The sequence below is a fragment of the Bison bison genome, unplaced genomic scaffold (assembly GCF_000754665.1).
Source record: "Bison bison bison isolate TAMUID 2011002044 unplaced genomic scaffold, Bison_UMD1.0 scf7180017864297, whole genome shotgun sequence".
NCBI lineage: Eukaryota > Metazoa > Chordata > Mammalia > Artiodactyla > Bovidae > Bison > Bison bison.
Genome location: NW_011494869.1, coordinates 913,591 through 937,349, shown reverse-complemented (window position 1 = coordinate 937,349; position 23,759 = coordinate 913,591). Strand labels below are relative to the sequence as shown.

The 23,759-nt window shown below is 47.7% G+C and overlaps 1 protein-coding gene across 1 annotated transcript in view; it reads left to right on the top strand.

The window, feature by feature from the left end:
- ZNF536 (zinc finger protein 536) overlaps positions 1 to 23,759 on the top strand; it is a 248,766-nt gene that overhangs the window by 94,549 nt on the left and 130,458 nt on the right. The window contains exon 3 of the mRNA XM_010851100.1: positions 3,678 to 5,246. Coding sequence (XP_010849402.1) covers positions 3,678 to 5,246 — 1,569 coding nt within the window. The remainder of the gene's footprint in view (positions 1 to 3,677; positions 5,247 to 23,759) is intronic.

The following is a 23,759-nucleotide window of genomic DNA, read 5'->3' as shown; positions in this document are numbered from 1 at the left end:
TATATGTGATGTGTGGTGTGTGTGTGGTGTGGTGTGTGTAATGTGATATGTGGGGTGTATATGGTATCTGTGTGTGTGTGTATGTGTGTGCTGAGTTGTGTGTGTGTGTGGTGTTTGTAATGTGATGTGTGGGTTGTGTGTGGTATGTATGTGTGATGTGATGTGTGGTATGTGTGGTATCTGTATGTGTGTGTGCTGTGTGGTATGTATGTGTGATGTGTGGTGTGTGTGTATGTGTGGTGTGTGGTATGTGTACAGTGTCTGTGGGGTGTGTGTGTGTGGTGTGTAATATGTTGTGTGGGTTGTGTGTGGTATGTGTGTGTGATGTGTGGTATCTGTACAATGTCTGTGTGTGTGGTGTTTGTAATGTGATGTGTGGGTTGTGTGTGGTATGTATGTGTGACATGATGTATGGTATGTGTGGTGTGTGTGTGCGTGGTGTGTAATGTGTTGTGTGGGTTGTGTGTGGTGTGTGTGTGTGATGTGTGGTGTGTGTGTGTGTGTGTGGTGTGTAATGTGTGGGGTGTGTGGGGTGTGTAATGTGTTGTGTGTGCTGTGTGTGGGGGGGTGTGTAATGTGTGGGTTGTGTGTGGTGTGTGTGTGATGTGTGGCGTGTGTACAGTGTCTGTGTGTGAATGTGGTGTGTGTGTGTACTGTGTGTGGTGTGCCTCCCACTCTAATCGCTTTGCTGTGTCTCCTCTCCTCCCCTGTGAGAGCAGGGCTCTTATCTTTTTGGTTCTTCACTTAGTCTCCAGCACCAAGTACAGTACTTGGTGGGTAGGGACTTGCTCATTCCATCAGAGACTGTGTGAATGAATCTGTGTGTTTCTGGGTGTGCAGTTGCATACATGTATGGACATTTTTGTCTCTGGCATCATTCAGGAAACTTGGTTTGGCTCTGGACACGACCTTTAGAATTGACATGATGCCACAGAGAACACGTGCTCCAACTTGCAACATTACAGGTCAAGGAAGCCAAGGTCCCAAGATGAGAATCCTGTGTCTGTCCCAGACTCTCCAAACGCCTCCTAGGGTCCAGAGGGTCAGATTCGCTCCTCTGCCACTTGGTCCCACAGCATCCACCTAGAAGGGCAGTTCCCAGGGAGGCTCCTTGTAGGGGTTCTCCACCCAGGCTCCATAGAGGGTCACGTGAGGAGGCCTTTGCCCACTTCAGGCCAACCCCAAAGGCCAATCTGCCCCAGGAACTTCTGGAAGTAAAGGTGGAACCAGTTATCAGCACTTTCTAAAGCTCCTCAAGCAGTTCTACTCTGATTTTTCAAAATGTAACATTTACACTGCTGGCATCAGAATCATCAGGGACACCTACGGAACCACCCACTTCTGCCCCCCTCCCCTGAATCCAGGGAAACAGAACTGCTGTGCCTTGGGTCCCGGGACGGGTGTTTTAAACTCCCTTGGGGGTTCTAATTCTCAGTACAGTCTGAGAACCGCTGCTCCAGTGAGTGTTTGAAGTGTGTGTCCCTTGGAAATTGACACACATCCCCCAAGCATCCTTGCAGTTGGCCAGGAAAGGCAGCCCCACCCCACCAGGCGTGGAGGGAAGCCCTGCTTTCTCCCTCTGCAGCTCCTGCTGATGGATGCCCATGCATGCTCTGCACACCCTTTGCCAGATGCGCTTAATCGTTTCCAGGTGCATTTTTGAAATGCATCCTGAGTCTCATCCAGTACCTGCAGGTACCTTTGCCAGCTCTCACTGCCGGGCCATCCCCCAGGCCTTACACCAACCCGTGGACCAGGATACGAGTTCTTTATCAGGCTTTCCTGCCACAAGCCCCACAGTCCCCTCCCCCACCCCTGCCCCTCAGCTTCAGGGGCTGCCTCTGCTGCAGCTGGCACTGGACTTCTGTGTCAGCCTAGAAGTACCCCATCCACAACGCCCATCCCGCAGAGAGTTCCCTAGTCTCCAGTGAAATGTCACACAGCAGTGGCTGAAGGGAATTGGAGCCTATCATGGGCATTGACTTCAAGAACTGGGAAGTGGTGCCTTAAGCCATTTGTACCTCTGCATCAAAGGGGACTGAGTCTTCCTGTAGATCCATGTCACTGGTCTTGAGAAAGAGAGTCCCAGCTGGGTCCTCTCTGATGTGTCCCGAGGAACCTTCAGCTGCACGTAGGTGGGAAAGAGAAGTACATAGCCACCGTTTGATGAGGCAGGTACAGCTTCTCCAAGGCTAGAGCACACAGTCTGGAGGTGACATGGAGTCCTGTGTCAGAACTCAGGCTGGTGGTCCTCTTATTTACAAAATCCATGCATCCTCCCCCGCCCCTAATAAGTATATTACCCCCAAATACCCTGTGCCTGGAGACTGCGAATCCGGCATCATCTGAGACTAGACATGGTCAAACGTCTCCAGAATACACCATTCACCCTTGACTTGCTGTTGCTTTAGATCACTGTTTTACAACAGAACAGAGGAAGTGGTGGGGAATGCCTGAGTTTCCTTGGAGAAGTAATTGTGATTATTGACAGAGAGCTGTTGTAAACAAGGAACTCGGACAGTCCCATTCCTTCCAGAGAGCTTTTTGATTCCAAGGTCCAGAGAAGACCCTGGACTGTGTACCAATTCTTAGAATATATTTAAATTCACATTTGTTTGCCCTCCTCTCTTTTCCTCTCCTACAATGCAAGCAGGTCTCGGTTGTATGTCATGGTATTTTTTTCCATAGTGGAAAGAACAATAGAAGTTGTGTGTTGGATTTAAATAAATATTTAATTCATGAAAATGATCTTATATGTTTTAAAACAGTCTTTAAAGCTATTTTTATTCTCTAGAAAGCGCTTATTATAGGTAAATTACACATTTTACTACCGGAGCATTAGGTTTGCCATTAGTACAAATTTAAGGCACTACAAAGACCAGTAGATAATGTTAATTTCAAATACAGAAACTAAATATATTTTGTGCCTTTTTATTACTCATTTTCTTTTAAGTTTTATTGACTGCTTTTTATCTTAACTATATGTCTTTACATGCTGCAATCATAATGCACTGTAATGGTATTAATATTTTATAGAATCGGTATTTATAGTTCTTTATTTAGAAACAATGAAGTAGGTCTGCAGATATCTGAGCCCGTCTGGAATGGTGCCCTCCAAATAATGATAAATTACTTGTGCAGTATGCCATTTGCTAATTATATCCATGATTTACTGCAGAGCAAGACTTAAATCATTCATTTCAGTCTTGCGTAACAGTGCCATAAAATTTTTAGGTTTAAAAATGGTTTCCATGTGTATAATTTAAACAAATTTTAGAGCTATTGTATACACAAAATATTGCAACCACCCATTTGTTACATACTTTGTCTTTTTAAACTTCTACTTTTAATGATCACTGTGGTTGAAATTATTATGCTTAATTTTCATAATCATAGCTTTTAAATCTACAGCCGTTTTCACATGTTAGATAAAGAAAAAGATAGCTAATTGTGTGTAGATAGTATGTCATTCCTGAATAGTCCCAAATGGTACAAAATCATTAAAAAAGCTTAAGAGTACGAATTATTCTTCTATTAAAAAACAGTTGTTCTCTAACTAATTATTAGTTTGAGCTGCTTTGTTTCCAAGAACAAATGTTGATCCTTCTAGCCTTGTTCAGCACACCAAAATGAAATTAACACTTTTTTTTTTTTCTCCTTATACCAAAATCTTGCAGGTGAGAAACCCTACAAATGTCCCCACTGTGATTATGCCGGTACCCAGTCAGCTTCCTTAAAATACCACCTCGAACGGCACCACCGGGAGCGGCAGAACGGAGCTGGGCCACTGTCTGGGCAGCCCCCGAGCCAAGACCACAGGGACGAGCTGTCCAACAAAGCCGCTCTGTTTATCAGGCCAGACATCCTGCGGGGCGCCTTCAAGGGTCTCCCCGGAATCGACTTCAGAGGTGGCCCTGCGTCTCAGCAGTGGACGTCAGGAGTGCTCTCATCCGGAGATCACACAGGACAGGCCAGTGGCATGTCTTCTGAGGCTCCTTCAGACACCCTGAAAGGCACTGACCTTCCTTCCAAAAGCACCCACTTCTCCGAAATCGGGAGAGCTTATCAAAGTATCGTGAACAACGGTGTGAATTTCCAAGGGTCCTTGCAGGCGTTCATGGACAGCTTTGTCCTAAGCTCCCTGAAGAAGGAGAAGGACTTGAAGGACAAAGCCCTCTCTGACCCTCCTTCCATGAAGGTCCATGGGGCGGACGGTGGGGAGGAGAAGGTGGGCGGCAAGGTGGCCCCCAGGAAGTCTGAGAAGTCTCAGTACGAGCCCCTGGACTTGTCCGTGCGGCCGGACGCTGCCTCCCTCCCGGGCTCCTCGGTGACTGTGCAAGACAGCATTGCGTGGCACGGCTGCTTGTTTTGTGCTTTCACAACGTCCTCTATGGAGCTGATGGCCCTTCATCTCCAGGCCAACCACCTGGGCAAAGCGAAACGCAAAGATAACACTATCGGGGTGACAGTCAATTGCAAAGACCAAGCCCGGGAGGCCAGTAAAGCGGCCTTGCTGCCCTCGGTACAATCAAACAAAGAGATGGCGCTTTCCACCATGATGGGACCTCTAGACTCGGCTTCCGAGAAGATGGCCCAAGGACAGGTCAAAGAGACCCTGGGGGAGCAGAAGGGCGGCCCATGGCCCAGCCATGTGGACCCCTCGTTCTGTAGCTTCCCATCAGACTTCTACAAGCAGTTCAGTGTTTACCCAGGCCTGCTGGGCTCGGGGGCCGCCAGCTCCTGCCCCAACAGGGAGCCCGACGGGAAGGCCCACTCCGAAGATGACGCCCCGATCCTGATCCCCGAAACCACAAATAAGAACACTACTGATGACCTCTCGGACATCGCCTCCTCGGAGGACATGGACTCCTCCAAGGGAGAAAACAACGAGGAAGAGGATATTGACACAGAGCCGGAGGTGATGAGCAAGCCGCCTGCCCTGAGCAAGGACGGGGGCGGCGACAGCGGGGATGGCCTGCTGCCCACGGGCGCCCCACAGCCTGTCCAGGGACTGGTCTCCCCTCTGCCCCAGGCGTCGGAGAAGCAGTGGCACAGCCCGGGCCTTCTTCCAGCCCAGGACCCCACGGCGGGCCTGCCCAAGCCGGAGCGGGGGCCCCAGGGCCTGGAGAAGTCGATGAACGTGCTGTCGGTCCTCAGGGCCTATAGCTCTGATGGCTTAGCAGCCTTTAACGGACTTGCAAATAGCACAGCAAATTCTGGATGTATCAAGAGGCCAGACTTGTGTGGTAAGTTTTAGAATCCTCTTCCTTTAGTTCATTTCCCAAAAACATCAGTGCTGATTTGTGTATTTTTTTAAAATGGGGTAAATTTATCCATGAGCAGATTCTGAACTACACATAAAATACCCCCAACTATGCGGTATACGCAATGCAGACAATCATGAGAGTCAAATTCATTTAGAAAGTGTTGGACCTCGTACTTTGGTGTTTCAATTTGCATTATTGTGATCGGAAATGCCTGTACTGAAGGCGTGGAGAAGGGGGCGGGGTCTCACCGCATGAACTACTCCTCTGTTTTTTAATCCATAACTTGAGGGGGACAGGAAAAACTTAAAAAACAAAAAGAAAAAGAGACCTGGGAACTTGCAAACTTTTCAGTCTTTTCAACTTACGCATAAGATGCCTAAAGACAATTCCTTACTGCTTTGCTAAGCCAAATCTGCTTTCTGAAACTTTTCTTTATAATGACTTAGAGGATACTAAAATCATATCACACTAACCACAATGTAGAAATAAAGTGACCCGCTCTCCAAATAGGGAGATGGTTGTGGGGTATTTGTGATTCATCTTCAGACATATCAAATGGCAGTTACTGTGACTTTGGCCTTCTATTATTGCCTTCTGTCTGTCTGTCTCTTCACCCGTCTGTCTGTTGTTCTAACAAGAAGTGTACATTATGAAGTCCCTGGTTAGCAGTGTTGTGATCCTGTCTGTCTTGGATTTATGCCTGCCTGATCTTGTTAGCAAATTGGCAATTCTTTACTTCCTTAAAGAATATGTTTACTCCAAAGTAATTCCAGATCTTAAAAAGTAATGCTAGATTTGAAGCCTAGAACTGCATCAAATGAATGTCGGTGTGGGCAGGGAGGATCAAAGTCATTCTCTTGGCACCCAGATATTCTTATTTGAAAGTCTTTCTCCAAACTGAAGCTCAGTGTGTTATTTCCAGCCCCAAATTTCCCCACTAGAGACAAATGACCATGGTATCGTCCCATCTGTAGCCCACGAATGCATTTCTGTGACATTACTTATTCAAAAACAGAAAGAAAGTAGGAAGGGAGGGAGGGAGCAAGGAAAGAAGGACAAGAGGGAGGAAGCAAGGAAGGGAAAAAGGAAGGGAGGGAGGGAGCAAAGATCCTATTTAACTTCTGAATCCTGACATTCCTTTTAGCACAGAGTGGGATTCAGCAAGCTGGATTCAGTTCATAATTTAAATTGATATATTTCTTTTTCTCTCTCCTTCCCTAATTCACTAAGAACTGGATCAAGCAGTCAGAAATATTTTTTGAATTGTCAAAAATCACTAAATGGATTTCTGACAGCTCAAAAAAATATTGACAGTTCTTTATGCTGAATGATTCATAAGGCCCCATTAACCAGCACCCCCAGATCTATTTTTAGTCACATACAATTCATTACTTTTGAAGCTGTTAAAAACAATATTTAAAGGAAGGAGAAAAGGGTTTCATGTCAGTCCAATTTTTTTTTTTTTCTTTTCTTCCAGGGGAGCGATGTTTGTCTTTTTTTTTTATTATTATTGTTGTTTTAAGTTTATGATTGGAGTGCTTTCTTTTTCATTGTTGTTTGGGGATTTTTTTTTTTTTTTTTAAGTCTATTTTCAGTTCTTTCAAATACCTACGTAGGACCATAGTTCCTGCCAGGAATCCATGCATCAGAAAAGATCAAAACCTGGCATGTTTATAAGCTCATTATTATTGAAATGAGCTCATATTACCCCTATTAATTTTCCCATCGTCCTATCAACGCCAAAGGAAGGCTGCCTGCCTTTGAGGAAGCATGCCTGCTTGTGTCCTTTTGCACCAGGCGAGGGTGGAGGGGAAGCGGTGTCAGGGAGCCCTTTCCTCTGAGCTGAAGCTCTCAGGCCCTTCTCCCCCTCCCCAAATAGCAGCTCACCACACTCCCCTGACATTTCTAGGGTACCAGCAAAAGCTTTGCTTAGTCAGCCTTTCAGCCACTGGGTGACAGCCTGAGATGTAAGTTGCAGCCCCTGTCCTGAAAGGGGAGTGAAGACCCTCAGCCCAGCCAGGCTCCAGGGTACCTGGTTGCTTCCCAGTGGGGCATCCAGGTCCCACTACTCCACCTTGAACTCATGGTAAGATGCCAAAAGTAACTCCAGCCAAAAAATGCCGATTTTTAGAGAGCACAAGTTCTGCATTTCATTTACCCTCATTTCTTCTGCATCCTCTTGCTTAGTTTGGGAGCAGGCAAGAAAGGCCCCTCCCTGGCCTCTGTATTTGATGGGGTAGGGGGATGTCTCGACTCTGTCCAGTTCTCATTCCCCTCTCCCATGCCGGCCTACCATAATCAAAATCCTCTTCTTGATTTCTTACTGGCTGTTGTGACATGGGAGGGCCAGGCATATTCATCCTTCCTAAAAACTGATATCTGGGAGGAAAACTTAAACTCACTGAGCTACAGAGGGGGCATTTGGGGGCATTTTTCTTCCTGCCTGGTCTACTGTCTTCTTAGCATTGCAAAAAGCACAGATGATAGTTGAAAACCTCAAACTCCCATTGGCTTGACTTTGCCAAGGTGGATATGATATTGGCACAAGGAATCAAATATTCTTAATGTTTATTCCCTCCTCTCTGCTCCACTCAGAATAGATATGGGTTTTCAAACAGGCCCACCAGCTTGATAGCTGGTTTCCTCAAGAAGCTGGGCTTTGCACAACCAAGAGTTATTCTGATAGTTCTTATCTCAAGGGAGTTTGGCATTTGATTTTGCCTGGTTACTGCTGCTAAGTTGCTTCAGTCGTATCTGACTCTGTGCGACCCCATGGACTGCAGCCTACCAGGCTTCACCGTCCATGGGATTCTCCAGGCAAGAACACTGGAGTGGGTTACCATTTCCTTCTCCAACGCATGAAAGTGGAAAGTCAAAGTGAAGTCGCTCAGTCGTGTCCAACTCTTAGCGACCCCATGGACTGCAGCCTACCAGGCTCCTCCATCCATGGGATTTTCCAGGCAACAGTACTGGAGTGGGGTGCCATTGCCTTCTCCTTTGTCTGGTTAGTAAACCCAAATCTCCACTTTGATGCCCCTAGAAACAGGCTTGTCGGAGGAGCTAATGCCCATCTGTATCTATTCTCATGGGTGTAAAATTGTTGGGAGAAGCATCAGAAAAGATCTTGTTCAAGTCATGTAGAGCCCCCTCTGCACCAGAGCTCAGTGGCTCTGCTGACACAGGCTGGTGAGTGGAGAAGGGGCCTTTAACCCTCAGTTTGTGGGTGATCCTCACGTTGTAGGCTCTACTTCTGGATTCTTAATTCTGCATGCCTGCTTTCTAACTTTTAGAGCTCTGGTCCTACATTCCTTCATGTCATAGGCCTGGGGTCTTGGCCTGTGTATGCTGTCCACTCCTAGGCAATGCAGAGGTGAGAGACAACCAGGAGAAAGGCCAACCCAGCCAGCTGGGTAGGGGAGGCATGCAGCATTTGCCAACTGAGAGCTCGAGCGTGAATTTCTAAAGATCAGAGACGTGTTACAGATGATCCTAAGAAGGTGACTGAGCCATCTTGGATTAAACTGAAGGGCATGCGTTGTTGGCTTCTAGAGTGAGTCAGGTCCCACTCTGGGCCTGATCCCATTACAAGAAATCCTGCTCCAATCAAAGTCCCCATTTCCAGGCTCCAGGCATGGCCCACCTTTCTTCATTCTGTAGAAGAGCATAATATACAAGGACACTCCCATGCCGTGGGAGAACTTGGATGTGCCCTTGGTTTTGTTGGAATGGATTTGACCTTGGTCTTGTAATGGGACAGGATCCATGCGATTATCTAATAAGAGGGGCCAGGGCAGACCAGGGCAGCATTCATATCCACTGAAAAGACAAGGCAGACATCTCCTTTGTCCAGCTTGAGAAATGTGATGAACTGTTGGATCAGCCAGTAGCTTGGATATCTGAGAGTGCTCTGGTGGGCCCCAGACCACACAGAGGTGGGTCTGCACAACACCTGTGGGCCTGGCTGCATGGCCCACAGAACTTGCTTCACTCCAGAGTTTGTGGATTTGAAGAGCAACCACTACTTTTATTTTTGAACCCTAGATGGATGACTGGGAACCATGATGTGTTGAGCAGAGTTTGCTCTATGTTCTTTGGTGAGCCCAAAAGTAGGGTTGATGGTGAAGAACTAAAGTCAAATTAAGGGAAAGGGAGTGAGCAGGGTACAACCCCCTTACTCTTGGAGTTACCAACCCTCAGGGAAGCCCAGCTGAGTGAGGAGAATCTAGCAGCTTGTCTGTGGTAGGCCTGAGGTCCTTGTACAGTGGCTCCCAGACCGAGTGACCCACTGAGCCTGGGAGGAAGCAAGTGAGAAGGCAGGGTCTTTAACAGCAATTGATTCAGCATTCCCAATTAGGGGGCAACTGGCTTCCCTGACCCAAATTATGTCTGAGACCAAGAATTCTCTCATGGCAATGGGAGAATGAGGAGCCCCCCTTCCTGGAAAAAAAAAAAAAGACAGGTTTCAAAAAGCTCTGTGCCTCATGTATTCTAAAATGTCTAATGACATGATAGGAGCTCAACTCTTTTTGAAATGTGACTTCTGTACTCCAAAAACCTTGTTGATTTCTCAGCGTAGGCAGTCTGAAAATATTCACCGTTTTACCAGCTATACAGTGTAGAGCAGGGGTAGGCAACTACTTTCCTAGGTTAGCGAGTGAACCCATTAGGCTTGCAGGCTCTGTGGTCTCTGCTGGGCAGCACAGAGCAGCCAGCAAGCAATAAGGAAACAAATGGGCATGCCTGCATTCCAGTAAGCTTCATTTACTGACACAGGCAGTGGGCTAGAATTGGCCCAGGGGTCCTAGTTTGTCCGCCCCTGCTCGAGTATAAAGAAGGTTGCATTGCTGTGGTCATCCCTAGAAAAGATATGTGAAAACCGTCCTCTGCAACCCCACCGGCCTGTGAGATGATGTGGGCAGGACTCGGGTCAGCAGCTGCAACATTCCATCTATTGCCGTTTAATGCCAGAGATGCAGGAGACTTTCTGAGAGTGAGAGGGGCCTTGTAGACCTACATAGCCTGGAGTAGCTTTTTCTGGAAGGTCACATCTCTGTCTGTGTGTAAAAGACTTGTAGGAGAACACCCTTCTCCATGACTCATGCCGGGTCCAGGGCTGCCACCATCACAGCCAAAGCAGGCAGACAAGAAAGACACAGGAGCTCTTTGATGGACAGAAGCGTAAGGATAAAAAGAGATGATGGAGGTAGAAGAGCTTGGATAAATGGAGCTGATATTTTCTAGAAGAGATGATGTCCACATTAGGCTATCACAAGTAGATGATGTCACTGCCCAAACATCTTTGGGTTGCAATTGTCCCTTTTAGCACTGAGCAGGTACACATCTTACATTCCATCAAGGTTATGGAGACACATTTTATTTCCTCATGTCTGCCATGCCAAGTCACTGATGGCTATTTCTTGGTATGTGGGAATGTTAGCTTGGAAGGCAGTTCTGGCAATTTAGTGGTGACATCCCATCACTGTGGTCACACCCTTCCAGTTTCTACCCAGTTCTCCTCCTGATAGAAAGCTGGTGCTTCAGAGTAGGAAGTGTCTTACCACCTCAGGCTTTGGCTAAGAAATGGCAAATGTCTGTGGTTAGTCAGGGGTTTCCAAGCGAGCTGTGGCTGGCGTGTGTGCCACTGTGAACACTGCATATGTATGTATGAAGGCACCCAAGCACAAGCTCCCGGTGCATAGCCTATGATAGGTGGTACGTTTTTTGGTCTCGTGGATAATTCTAAGTTTTAAGGTGTGGCCCTGAAGCCAACAGGTTCTAATGGACAAAGAAAATTAGTTAAATGGCACAGAAAGAGAACCACCAAATTGAAATCTACCAAGTGTACAGGTGCCCAAGTTCAGCCAACTGAAATGAGCCTAGGAGGCCCAGGGAATCTCTGCCATAGGGTCTTGTCTCTAGAGCTGCCATGCTTTATTTAAAGCCAAATGAGCAATTATCCTCCTCTTCTCTTCTTCCTGAGCTGACTCTTACTATCAGCTTACAGACACTGTGGATAAAGCACAACTTTTGCACTCCCTTTCTTTGCCCAGTTTTATCATTTCCAGGTTGGCTGTTGACTTCCATTGTCCAGCCTGCCCCCAGGCATAGTGCATGTCCAGGGCCTGACGTTAGACCTCAGTAGGGAGGACCAGTTGGCTTGTTCTGAAGTCCAGGGGCAGATCCTTTCAGTTAATGCAAATCACCGCCCCATCCTGCCTGCTCTGCCCCTGCGCTGGCTGCAGAGCCTTTCCCTTTGTCTCTGGTGGGACAATGTACAGGTGCTATCCCCTTGGGTCTCCCACAGAAACCAGCGCCCCGGACAGGCTCTCCCCTGGCCCCATCCAGAGCCTCACCGGGTGCGGCCTCTTTGGATGACAGCCCTCTCCAAACTCTTTCGGCATTCTACTCCTCCTCCCTTTCCTTCTGTTTAAATTAAATGGGAATGCCACTGATGTGATGTCGTTTGCACTGCAGGATGACAGAACTGTTGTGTGAATACCATTGTATTTGCCAAATGGTCCACTCGTCATTTCAGAACAAACAAATGGATGGTGTCTGTAAGTCGGCAAACACTGGTGACATTTAGCCTTGTTTATGTTCCTTTCCTTTTGCTGCATATTTTTGGCTCCAAAAGCTACTGTCTGAATCAACAGTGCCTCCGAAGCAGAAGTCTGGTAGCTTTCGTTTTGGTTGCCGTATCCATGTTCTCTTCGGATCGCATGATACCTGTTGCCCAGGATCAAGCCTGGGCTGGGAGAAGAGACCAACCAAACTCTTTGGTTCAAAACATACATGCCTGTATACAGTAATTTTTCCTCCCCAATGATGACTTCAAATTGGGAGAGAGGAGGAGAATGCCAAGTGAAGAGAGTGTTGTCAGAATGGACATCCACATCCCTGGGGAAATGCAAGTTCTCCAGGCAGGCCCAGCCACCGCCATATGCAATAGGAGCAGGGTGACCCTATGTGTATCTTGAGTGCTTTGGGGGACCCTGGGCTTAAGCTTTGGGGTCTGCCTTCTGAGGCTGCTGAATCAAAGTGGTGGTTGGCATGGACAGCCATCTAGCTACAGACATCTTAGCTGCTGAAGGAATCAGGTTCTTTCTTCTTTTTATTCAGATGTTATGTGCCAAGCCCAGGTTTCAAATAAGTAGTAATTATCTCCTATTTCTTAGTTCTGATCAACAGCGCCTCTGCATCTAATTGCCAACCTGCTCTAATCACATAGACTATTCCTGCTTTAGCCAGAGATGGAAGGACCAAATTTTATAAATATTGCTTTATTGTCATCATTCCATTAAACAATTAGGGAGTGTGGCCCTGCCCTTGCTTTCAAATGCCTCTAGCCCACATGGTTTCTGGATTGTTTAATGAATCTGCACATTTTCTTGCAGGTAAGTGACACCCCCTGTTCTAGTCGGTCTAGCTGGATTTGCCCTTGTCTGTTCGTGCTCCTCGGTGGCTCTCTGCAGCTTGTTAATCGTGTAAAGTCAAGAGAAGAATGTATACACATATGTGTGTTGAATAAATAATTACTATTGGCATAGGTATGTGTATACACCACCAACCTACAGTATATATAGCAAAGAATCAGGGAGACTAAAAATACTGCCCCATATGTTCCACTATTAGCGAAGGATGGTGAAGGCTTAGTAACCTGAGCGAGAGAGAAAATTCCCTCAGAGTCATGAATTCTGCAGAACAAACACGGGTGGATTGGAGTCCCTTCACCTGTGGAAACCCTGTTGGGGGGGCTTCCGCTCAGCACAGCTTCTAGAAGCGGGCCCTGTGATGGTCTTGGCATTACTGCTTGTGTCCGATTGTCCTGTATTTTGTAACACTTTAGAAGAATACAGAAAAGTGCAGTAATTCTCTTTCTCCATAGTATTTAAGCAGTAATATTGCTAGTTTAATATTGTGTCAGGTCGTCACGTTAACCAGGAACAGATGACGGTAAAATACCAGTGAACAGCACCTCAACATCTACTCCTTAAAAACGGTGATTGAAGCAAAATGTGTAAACTTGTACTGGGTTATCGTGTGCTTTGGAATAGAGTATTGTTGAAGTAATTAGAAGATATATGAAGGTGTTCCTGGTAATGAAGGCATGTAAGTTATAATAATTGTAGCTTTCTGAATAAGTGTCAAACTATATCTCTAAGTGTGCTGTATGCTGAGTTACAAGTTAGGTCATTTATGAATGGAATGTAAAACAATACTAAAAATGCTTCAATAACTTATCTTGGTATTGCTAATAAAAAAAGCTGTGAAACATTAGTGCAGTTTTGAGTCATTATGTTAATTCACTCCGCAACACCCTCCACCCTTGACATCCCTCTGTCTGTTGGAAGCCTCAACAGGACATTCAGGGAAGCTAGAGGTGCTGTCCCATGGGCTGTTTGCTGGGTCACCTGCCATATTTTCCACTCATCTTTAGGAGGCTCCAAGAGTCACAGCTCCTAAACATACAAATGTCAAGGCACCTCCCCATTGGGTGGGGTGACCGTGGTGGGTTTGGGGAGAGCATCTGTGTGCACAAGTGTCTCTCGGGTGGGTGATTAGACCCCACGACAGCTCACAGGCCCCGTGTCCCTCATCCCCCATGTGGAGGACGACACACGCCTGGCCTTGGTCCAGCAAACTTTACCATTTTCTTTTCGTCCTGTGAAGCATAGTTTTACATGGAGAGGCCCTTGGAATTGCTGGAGTGTGCAACTTCATCCACTGTGATATTTTGGTTGTGCCCTTGTCTGTTGTAACAGGCTTCTGCCAGCTCCGCCCCCACCCCCATCACAGTAGGAGGCACAAAGCAAGGATTTCACTTTTCTTTTGTGATCGCTTAGGTTTTTTTTTTTTTCATCCATGAGCTGGACTTCAGGCACTTGCCACTTCAACAGTGTTACCAAGCTTCTCTAATTGGGCGTGTTTTGTAAACTTCTAAATTCCATGCACATGCTGCTGCCTGGCTAACTGGTCCTGGGGGTGGGGGAGGTATTATCATTGTTTGACAGAATCCCAAGCCCCAAGCATGGTCCCCCCTTCTCCAGATAAATGAAGTGTCCTGTGTACAAGGGAACGGAAGCCCAGAAGCGTCCACTGGAACATACCTGGCCCATCAGTAGGTCAACCTTGTCACCTTGACTGCTGAAAATATTCCCTTCAGTAGGTCTCATGGAAATTGTTCAAGTAACCCCGAAGACCATAGAGTACAGGATTAGGTTGTGTCTTATTGGAGATAAGAAGTGAAAGTGAGAGATTCTGAAAACAGGATACTGTTCCATGAAGCTGAGAACATGCATTGTGGGTTCTGATGGAAAACTTGGTGGACGCCCACATGCCTAGCCAAGGTATAGCGAGTGACCCCAGCCACATTCACCTGGACCAGCTTTGACCAGCAGTGTGTAGGCAGAGCCTGAACTGAAAGAAAGACTCTGGGGGTTTGGGGATCTCATCTTTGTTTCCAATACCACCTGAGTCTGGGGAACTGCCCTGGGACAAGAATTCATCCCTGCCCTTTCCTGGGTCCCTGATGGCTCCATGAGCCCTGCATCACCTCCTCACACACACCAAGCCTCTGTGAGCCTGTTCTCTCCACCGGGGCCTGAAGCCACGTTGGGTTTTAGAAGTTACCTTTGCAGCTCCCAAGGAGGGGCTCACCACTATCCACTCTGTGAAGGGGCACCCTCTTTACCCCTTGGCCAGGGTGCGGTGGGGACCAGAGGGCTCTGTTGAAGGGCCCGGGGTTGAACACATAGTCCCTGGCACTGTTCTTCATTTACGGTCATGTTGCACACTGTGGGAACCCTTGCCGAGACCACCATTCCAGCAGGGAAGGGGCTGGGAGTCCGGTGCAGCGTGAGCGGCCCGGTCTTGGCAACAGAGGCAGAACCTCTGCAGGAAACAGATCATCCTGGCTCCTTGTGCTGACGGCAGGAAAGTTCCCTGGAGCCCCCTATCCAGGCGTCTATTTCCCTCTTCCCTCCACGAGGGCTCGATTTCCCTAACGGGGTCTCCACATTTCCACTTCGAAAGCAGGGGTATTTCCTGGGTTGCTCCCCCAGGGGAGCTTCTCAAGCTTAGAGGAGACATTTGTGGATTCTCTCCTCCAATTCTTTATGAGCCGCCCCCAGCCTCCTACCCTCTCTCATTTCACAACCCTCCCTCCTCTGCCCCCTTCTTCCCCACCTCCCTCTCATCCCCCTGCCTCTGGGAAAGAACTCCTTTCTCACCAGCTGAGTGTTCTTGGGAACATCCTGTCTGTGGCTGTGAGGGAGCTGGGTGCATCCAGGCCTCCTGGATGAGCTGACTTCATTTCACAGCTCAGCGTGGGGGCTGGCGGTCCTGTTTCTGGAAGCCTGCCTTCCCCTCCCCATCCCCACATGGCATTACAAAAAGCGCAACCTGTTTGGACTCAGATTTGGGGCAACCCCAAGCATCCCCTATGACTCTACCCTTGGCCCTAAAGCCTAGACCCTTCTAAGCAAGGACGGCCCACTGGTCTGAGGTGGAAAGAGGGGAAAGGAGTTTCAAGGAGGTAACTGTGCCATGAGGTGGGATAGACTGAGGGGGAGAAGGCTTGTGCAGCTCATGGTGAAAACTAGTCTTCAAGTCCACTTCTTCAATTACTCATGTTTTGAAGAAACTCAGATGTTTTGGTGGAGGGGAAAAGAGTCCAAATTTTGGGAGATGATTTCTTCTTACCTATAATCACTTTTTCTCAAAGAAACATCATGATGAGTGAATTACAGCCCTAAGTATGCAGCTCAACATGTACAGTGTTATCTGTGCAGGAGCGGATTTTGTCTCTAGAGCAAACTGCATTCTCAAGGTTAAAGTTGGGGAACTCTGCACAGCAGTTTCATGAGCAAAAGTCTCCATCTGTGCACCCAGAAATTGGCTGGCTGTATGAAGGGTTTGTCGTTCATGCTCTTTGTAGAGTTGTTGAGACACACCCATCTAATGGTAACCCACTGCTCACAAGGTTAAGTTTTCTTTTTGAACTTCTGTTGTTGTCGAATTAATATAATATACTCTCAATTATCCACAGAAAAGGAGAAAGGCAACTAAGCGGGGAAAGCAAATTTGCAATTAATTTACCAAATTATTGCTCTTTTTATATGATGGACAAGTTGCTTTTCTCTTTGGAACTCAAGTGTTTCGTATGTCCTGGGGGGAGGGCTGGGGCAGTCGCAAGGACAAGCCACCCAACTTGTCCCTGCACCTAGGGACCAGGTGGAGGCAGGTGTCTTACTGGGGTGCAGAGGCCTCAGGGTTTAACTGGGGGTTCACAGAATGTTGGCCTCTTTCTTGTCAATGCGAGTCCATTAATCTTCTCAATCTTTCTAGAGCCCATGGCTGACCTACTCAGGGTCTCACCAGAGCAGAGCCTGACATGAGCGTGGTGCAGTTTGTTGAGGTGGGGGGGCAGTCCTGGGAGGCATGTTTGAGGGTGCTGACAGAGCTGCCACTGATCAGGGACTAGGCATTGTCCCCTGGGATCCTCTAGGACACGATGTGACATTCACCTCAGAATGACCCCTGAGGGCTGAAGAAGCTGGGGCATTTATCCACCAGCTCTGCAGCTCTCAGTAGTTGAGAGTCACTACAGCTCACCCTGGAGAAGGCAATGGCACCCCACTCCAGTACTCTTGCCTGGAAAAGCCCATGGATGGAGGAGCCTGGTGGGCTGGAGTCCATGGGATCACTATGAGTCAGACACAACTGAGCAACTTCACTTTCACTTTCATGCATTGGAGAAGGAAATGGCAACCCACTCCAGTGTTCTTGCCTGGAGAATCCCAGGGACGGGGGAGCCTGGTGGGCTGCTGTCTATGGGGTCGCACAGAGTCGGACACGACTGAAGTGACTTAGCAGCAGCAGCTGCTCACCCAACAGTGAAACAGTCACAATCAAAGAGAAACAAGAGGCCACTGGCGTCCTGGGGAGCCAGAGGGGAAGGGGTCGGGCACAGACAGCATCCAGCACAAGCCAGAACCCCTTGGTCTAAGGATTTTTACATCTGTGGTGCACTGCAGAGGGTCACGTCTTCCAGAGCCCAGGGTGAGGGCAGATTCATACTCTAAGGTGGGATGCTAACTGCAGATTTTAAATATTGGGACACGCACTCAGCTTAGGGCCAGGCTTTCTGGAGGCTGGATGGAGGGCTGGCCCGGGGGTCAGAGGACCTACAGTGTCTACAGCAGTTGTGCTCCAAGGAGCTTGGACAAGTCCCCTCAGTATCCTCTTGGGTCTCAAATTCTATGGCATTCAGGATCCCTGTTTCCTTGACTTTTCTGGTGACTCTCTAAGACTCCATCTTTTCTAGAGTCCTCATGAGCACTCAGTCTTGCAGGGTCCCAGGTGTGGGCACCAAGTTGGTCTTCCCACAAGTACATGAACATGTGGGGTTTCAGTCTGAGAATGGGGCATATGAATACTTGCTTCTTCATCAAGACATTTTTATTAACTCGTAAGAAGAGCATTGAGGCATTTCCCTTCTAATTCTAGAAGTTGGTCAATTTTTCTTTTTAAAAGAGGGAGTCAATAAAAGTGGATCTTTGGGTTCATAGTAGTGCAAGAAAAATCTGATTATTTAACTTTTTTTCATTTTACAACCTATTGTATTCACAGTGGAGCTTGAGTATTTTCATGATGATAAGGTTTCCTCAAGTGCTTTACTGATATCAACTTGATAATCCAAGGTGCCCCTCTTGGGTGTGACAGTATGTAGTCCCTCTTGGGAGCCCCCACTTCCACCCAACACTCCAACCCAGTAAGGGAAAGGTGGGAGGTAGGAAGAGAAGAGGGGTCATGCTGTGCTCCATCTTGCATGCACGGGGCCTGAGGAACAATTCACATCCCTTTCCATACCTGCAACCCTTCCACTCTTCCATCCTCAGCATTCCTGTGGCCACTCAAAGTCACTGTTGGCTAGCAAGCCCCCGAGTTTGGGACAGTGTGCACTATCTCCAACTTTGAACTCCTCCATTCCTTGGCTTTTGTTTAATTAAAAAAATTATCTTGGATTATAGTTGATTTACAATGGTCTGTTAGTTTCAGGTATACAGAAAAGTGATTCAGTTATACATATCCATTTATCTATTCCTTTTCAGGTTCTTCCCCCATATAGGTTATACAGTGTACTGAGTAGAGTTCCCTGTGCTGTACAGTAGAGTTAGGGTTGATTGCTCTAGTTTTGTCATCCACCAAAGGATACACTTGTGTGCCCTTGTACATCCTCAAGACAATAAAATGAATCTGAATGAGTAAGTTGGAGGTTGGCAGATCATCCACATTCCAGTTATTTTAGGATTTCTGCTGCCATGCAGGCCCCAGGCAGGGTTGCCATGAAGACTCATACTCCCTAAGACCTTGACAAGTGGGGAGAGAATTTGGGTAAGGTATTGTAGAGCATGGAGCCCCTCATGCTTGCCAATCTGTACTTACCACCTGAAGGCCTCTGTCTAGACAGCCTCACTGGGATTCCATCTCATCCACGGAGAAAGGTGTGCTGGGGTTCAGTGATCCCATTCCTGGGATGTGCAGACATCACCCCTATTGGCTCCAACTGAACTTTTTTCTTGTTTTTTTCTCATGCTGCAAAGGGTTTAAAATTAGGAGATTAAAAAAAAAAAATGTCCAGTGGTCAGCTAGCACGAACAGGGTTCTTATACAGTGGCTTTTGCTTTTATATGGAAACTTTGGGCTTGAAGTGTCATCTCAAAATCAGATTCAGGCAATTCAATTTAAATCACCAGGGGGATTTTCTTGAGAACTTTGGGATAAATGCCCTCACAAAGTGAGTAATCCTGTCTCCTTTGCACAGGTGCGTGCCTGGACTTCTTTATTGTTGGGCAGCTCTGGGAAGCCCCAGCTCTTTTTCATGACACAGGAGATGTATGGGTGCAGAGGCAGGAGAGGGTCTTTGGATTTGGGGTGGGGCATGAGGGGTTTCCTAGTGGTGGGAAGAGGGGTTCCTGCGGGCACAGTGCTTCTGGTTGGCCTTGTTCAGACATGATGGTCCGAGATAGCTGGGGAGCAGGTGGGGCATGTAGGCCTCCGAATCTCCCGACTCTACACCAATCCAGAATCTGGAGGGGTGGGCCTGGGATGGGAGGACAGCCAGCCACCGTGAGACCAAGAGCAGGAAGGACCAGACAAGGAGAGAGGGGTGAAGAGCAGTGAGTCAGAGGTGTGGATGAAGAAAGGAGAGAGGTGAAGGTTGGAGTGGAGAGTAGGGGGAAGGCGTGAAGAGGGGAAACTGGAGACCTGGGGAGATAAAAGGGTAGGAAGGAGATGGTGAGAGAACAGAAAACCAGTATGAACAGACTAAAAGAAATATGATGGAGATGGCATCTGGAGAGGGGAGGAAAGTGGGAAATAGAGTGAGGAAGAGGAGAAGAGCCAGCAGAACGGAGAGCATGGCGGCAGGGAGGAAGCTTCCCGAAGCCACCTGGGGTTTGGAGGTGGTCAGAGGGCCTGCTGCCCTGGGCAGGGCGAGGGTGACGGGCAGGGGCCAGGGGAGGCTCTAAGTGTAGCACCTGGCGGCCCAGGCCAGCTTCCCAGTGGCGCCCTCCCCCTGCTTCCCACCACCAGCTTCAGGAGGAAACGCTGCAGCTTAATCAGAATTATTTACAAGATAATGGTCCATTGTTTGCACTAAGACAGATGTTGACTGTGGGAACTTTGTGTTTTATGCTCCTTTCCCTGCTCTGCCTTCACTGGGTACAGATGGGATCGAAGTCATGTGAGTTATTATTCCCCGAATTGGAAATTTGGAGGCGCCTTCACCCCAGCCTCTACTTGGCTGGGCTGCCGAGCTGGGCTGGCTCCAGGCAGGCAGGCAGCGAGCAGGGACAGTAGCTGCTGGTGGCAGGGTCAGCCAGGGCCTGTGGTCCCCCTCCCAGCCCCTCGAGGCAGCCTGTGATTAAGAAAGTCTTGTTTCCTTGAGGGGCGGGTCAGAGCAGTAGCCTTTTCTGGTGGACAGGAAGGGCACTCACTGATTGAGATGCACTTGTTGTTTGTTGAGTCAGGAGGTCACAATTGACATCTCAAGTGAAGGTGGCCATCTGGCCTTCTTTGCCAAAGGAAGAGCAGTCCTCTGGGTGGGGCTTTGTATTCCCCCTTTATTTAAACTTATGAGAAGGCTTCCTCTCGTCTTCTGGGGTCACTGGGAGGGCCAGATCTGGACTTGTGATTCTTTCATTCCTCCTCTAAGGGTGGGGTTGGCTGGATGAATGCCTGTCCCACCTACTCACCTGGAGAGAGCCTGTCCTGAAGGAGGAAAGATAGGGTGGCATGGGAGGATGTGCCTGTCATGTCTCACTCCCAGCCTCACCTGCAGACAAGTGGGCCCCTCCAGTGTCACAGGTCCAATGCCAGCTGGTCCTTCTTCAGCTTTCTGGCTGCCAGTCACTTCTGCATAACCAGACTCACCTGTTTAGCAGAACCCATCTTATGCATGAGGCCACCGAGGCCACAATATGTCAGGTGACTTGCCCAGGGTTCTTTTTCTACTCGTTGGAAAAGCCTTCCAACTTCTCAAGCCATGAGCATCCCATTAGAGAGCCTCCCTGAGCCTCAGCTTAGTCCATGCACACAGGTACCAGGCGCCTGCCTGGCAGCTTAGGGACTGCAGTGTATGCAAATACCTGTCCGGAGCTGTGCTGTAAGCCTGGCGAAGAGTATGTGCTAGATAATAGAGGGTTTCAGCTACATTATTCCATATACAGTTGACTCGTGACCACTGGGCTCCACTGGTGGCTCAGATGGTAAAGAATCTGCCTATAATGCAGGAGACCCAGGTTCAATCCCTGGGTCAGGAAAATCCCTTGGAGAAGGGAATGACCACCCACTCCAGTATTCTTGTCTGGAGAGTTCCATGGACAGAGAAGCCTGGTGGGCTACAGTTCATGGGGTCACAAAGAGTCACACAGGACCGAGCAACTAACACTAAGGTGACCGATTAGGGTACTTGGGGTGCTGATGCCCTACACAGTCAAAAGGGGTATAACTTTTCACTCCCCCAAACTTAACTACTAATAGCCCACTGTTGACTGGAAGCTTTACTGATAACTTAAATAGTTAACGTATATTCTGTACATTATATGTGTCATGTATCATATTTTTATAAGAAGGTAAGCTACAGCAAAGGAAATATTAAAAAAAATAAGAAAAAATACATTTGCAGCACATACATATATTTATTTAAAAATATCCTTGCGTAAGTGGACCCGAGCAGCTCAGATCCACATTGTTCAAAGGTCACCTGTATTGCATTTCCAGTATCAAGCTATGACAAAGAAAAAAAAATCAAAGTAATACAATATCATAGAGTCATATTTGAATGCTAAAACCGCCAGTAGTGGAAACGAGAAAGCCACTTTCACGACAGCTGAGTGGAATCAGACCTGCCATTTGGATAGCCCGAGAAAGTCTGATGGCCATTGCTCCTAACACTGCCCCCGCCCCCTGGATTCCTTGAGAGGTTGCCAGAAAGCAGTTATAACTGGAGGTTTTGTCCCATTCTAACCCAGCATCTTGGCTCTGGTGTTCAGGGACGTGACTTTATCCTCTTAATCTCCCCATGCCTAAGCGTCACCTACAAGATCAGGTCCTCTGAGCTACCTCTCCATCTACCAAGTTTGGTTTTAAATCATAAATGCTTAGCTATGTGCCAGGGCCAACTCCAATTTTAAATACCATATATATATATGAAAGTGAAAGTTGCAAATGTTATTCTTTCATCTAATCCTTATATTATAAAAATCCCCTGAGGCAGATGTAATTTTCATTCTTCCCATTTTACATATGGGGAAATGGAGGCACAGAGAAGACACTTACCTTACCCGAGGTGACTCAGCAAGCACACGAGGGTCTGATTCATTCAGCAGTGGAGCTACCCCGAGATGACATTTTGTTGCCTTGCCCTGTGGGGCTTTCCCATGCCTTTAATCCTTATTTGTGCATGTGTGCTCAGTTGCTTCAGTCGTGTCTGACTCTTTGTGATGCTATGGACTGTAGCTCTCCAGGCTCTCTGTCCATGGGATTCTCCAGGCAAGAATACCAGAGTGAGTTGCTATACCCTCCTCCAGGGGATCTTCCCAACCCAGGGATTGAACCTGGGTCTCTTACATCTCCTGCATTGGCAGGCAGGTTCTTTACCCCTAGCACCACCTGGGAAGCCCTTAAACCTAAACGAGCAGACCAACAAACAAATAAATAAAAATAGCATTTTCTTGCCATCCTGTAGATCTGGGTCCTGGGACAAAATGTGGCAATTCCAAGCGGAGATTGCACCCATAGGTAGAACCTGGGAAAAAGCAGGATGGGGCACTGGGTGCGGTCAGATGTGCTGCATGTGACCCACCCGGCTGAGGACTTGCCTGGGACCCTGAGCAGGTCTCTTCCTGTCCCCTCAGCATCCTCAGCTTGTCATGAATGAGAAAGTCCCACCAGATCATCCCCATCCCAAGATTTCTTCCATCTCGCGGTCTGCAAATTAATTATTTTTAAGGCTGTATTTATTATACTTCTCAACCTCCAGGAAAAGACTGTCTACCCAGCCCTCCCCGAAGCAAGAGGGCCTCAAGGAAACCTGACCCCTCACCTTGCAATTGTTCTCTGGGGTCCAGGTGGGGGATAGTGGAGAGTGGGTGGCCCAGGGCACCAGTAGACCCTCCAGACGGGGGCTGCCATGGGCCCAGCCCCCAGCTGTGAGGGCAGCAGAGGTCAGACTAGGATAATATTTATCAACCCTCTGCCCACTGTGTCAGGCTCTGACCAGACTCCAGCGTCACTGGAGATCACAGATCCTGTCTTTTAAAGGTCCCGCAGAGCCGCTTCACGTGTGACCAATTACCTCTGTCAAGCAGGGGAAGGAGGTCCCGCCTGGTGGGTGGGATCTGAACTTGAGCTTCCAGAGGTCGACGACAGGGATCTTAGGCCTTTGAGCCCGTCACTCCCCTATAGCCAGACCTTTTCTGTTAAAACTGTTTAAATTACAAACCAGTAATAAAAGGATCATATGTGTTTCCCACCGAACAGGTTCTTTAGGGCTATTATGATAATTAAAAACATATGGTGCCTGTGCCAGTCAGAGGGAAACCGCAGATGTACAAATTAGGTATTATATAAGGGTTTTCTGCTTTTGCCCTTTTAAAAACGTCAGCCGGAGAAGTTTAGAGAGATAAAATGGCAATTGTGCAGATAGTAGGTAGCATTTTGGTTTTAGAATCATTAAATATATAAACCCTTTTCTTTAGACTTAATAGGAATAAACGGCTCCTCATCTAGGAAGGAGACTAGAAAAGTACCGAGGCCCGGAGTTTACAGGGAAGAGGCTGCTTTCCACTGCACAGGGTCTTGGATACCATAGAATTCTTTGCATTTTTTATGATGTTGATCTGTCCAGACAAAGAGGATTATATTTATTAACTACTGAGCTATATTATATTTGGATTGACGGAAGCAAAGATAAAGATTTCCTTATAT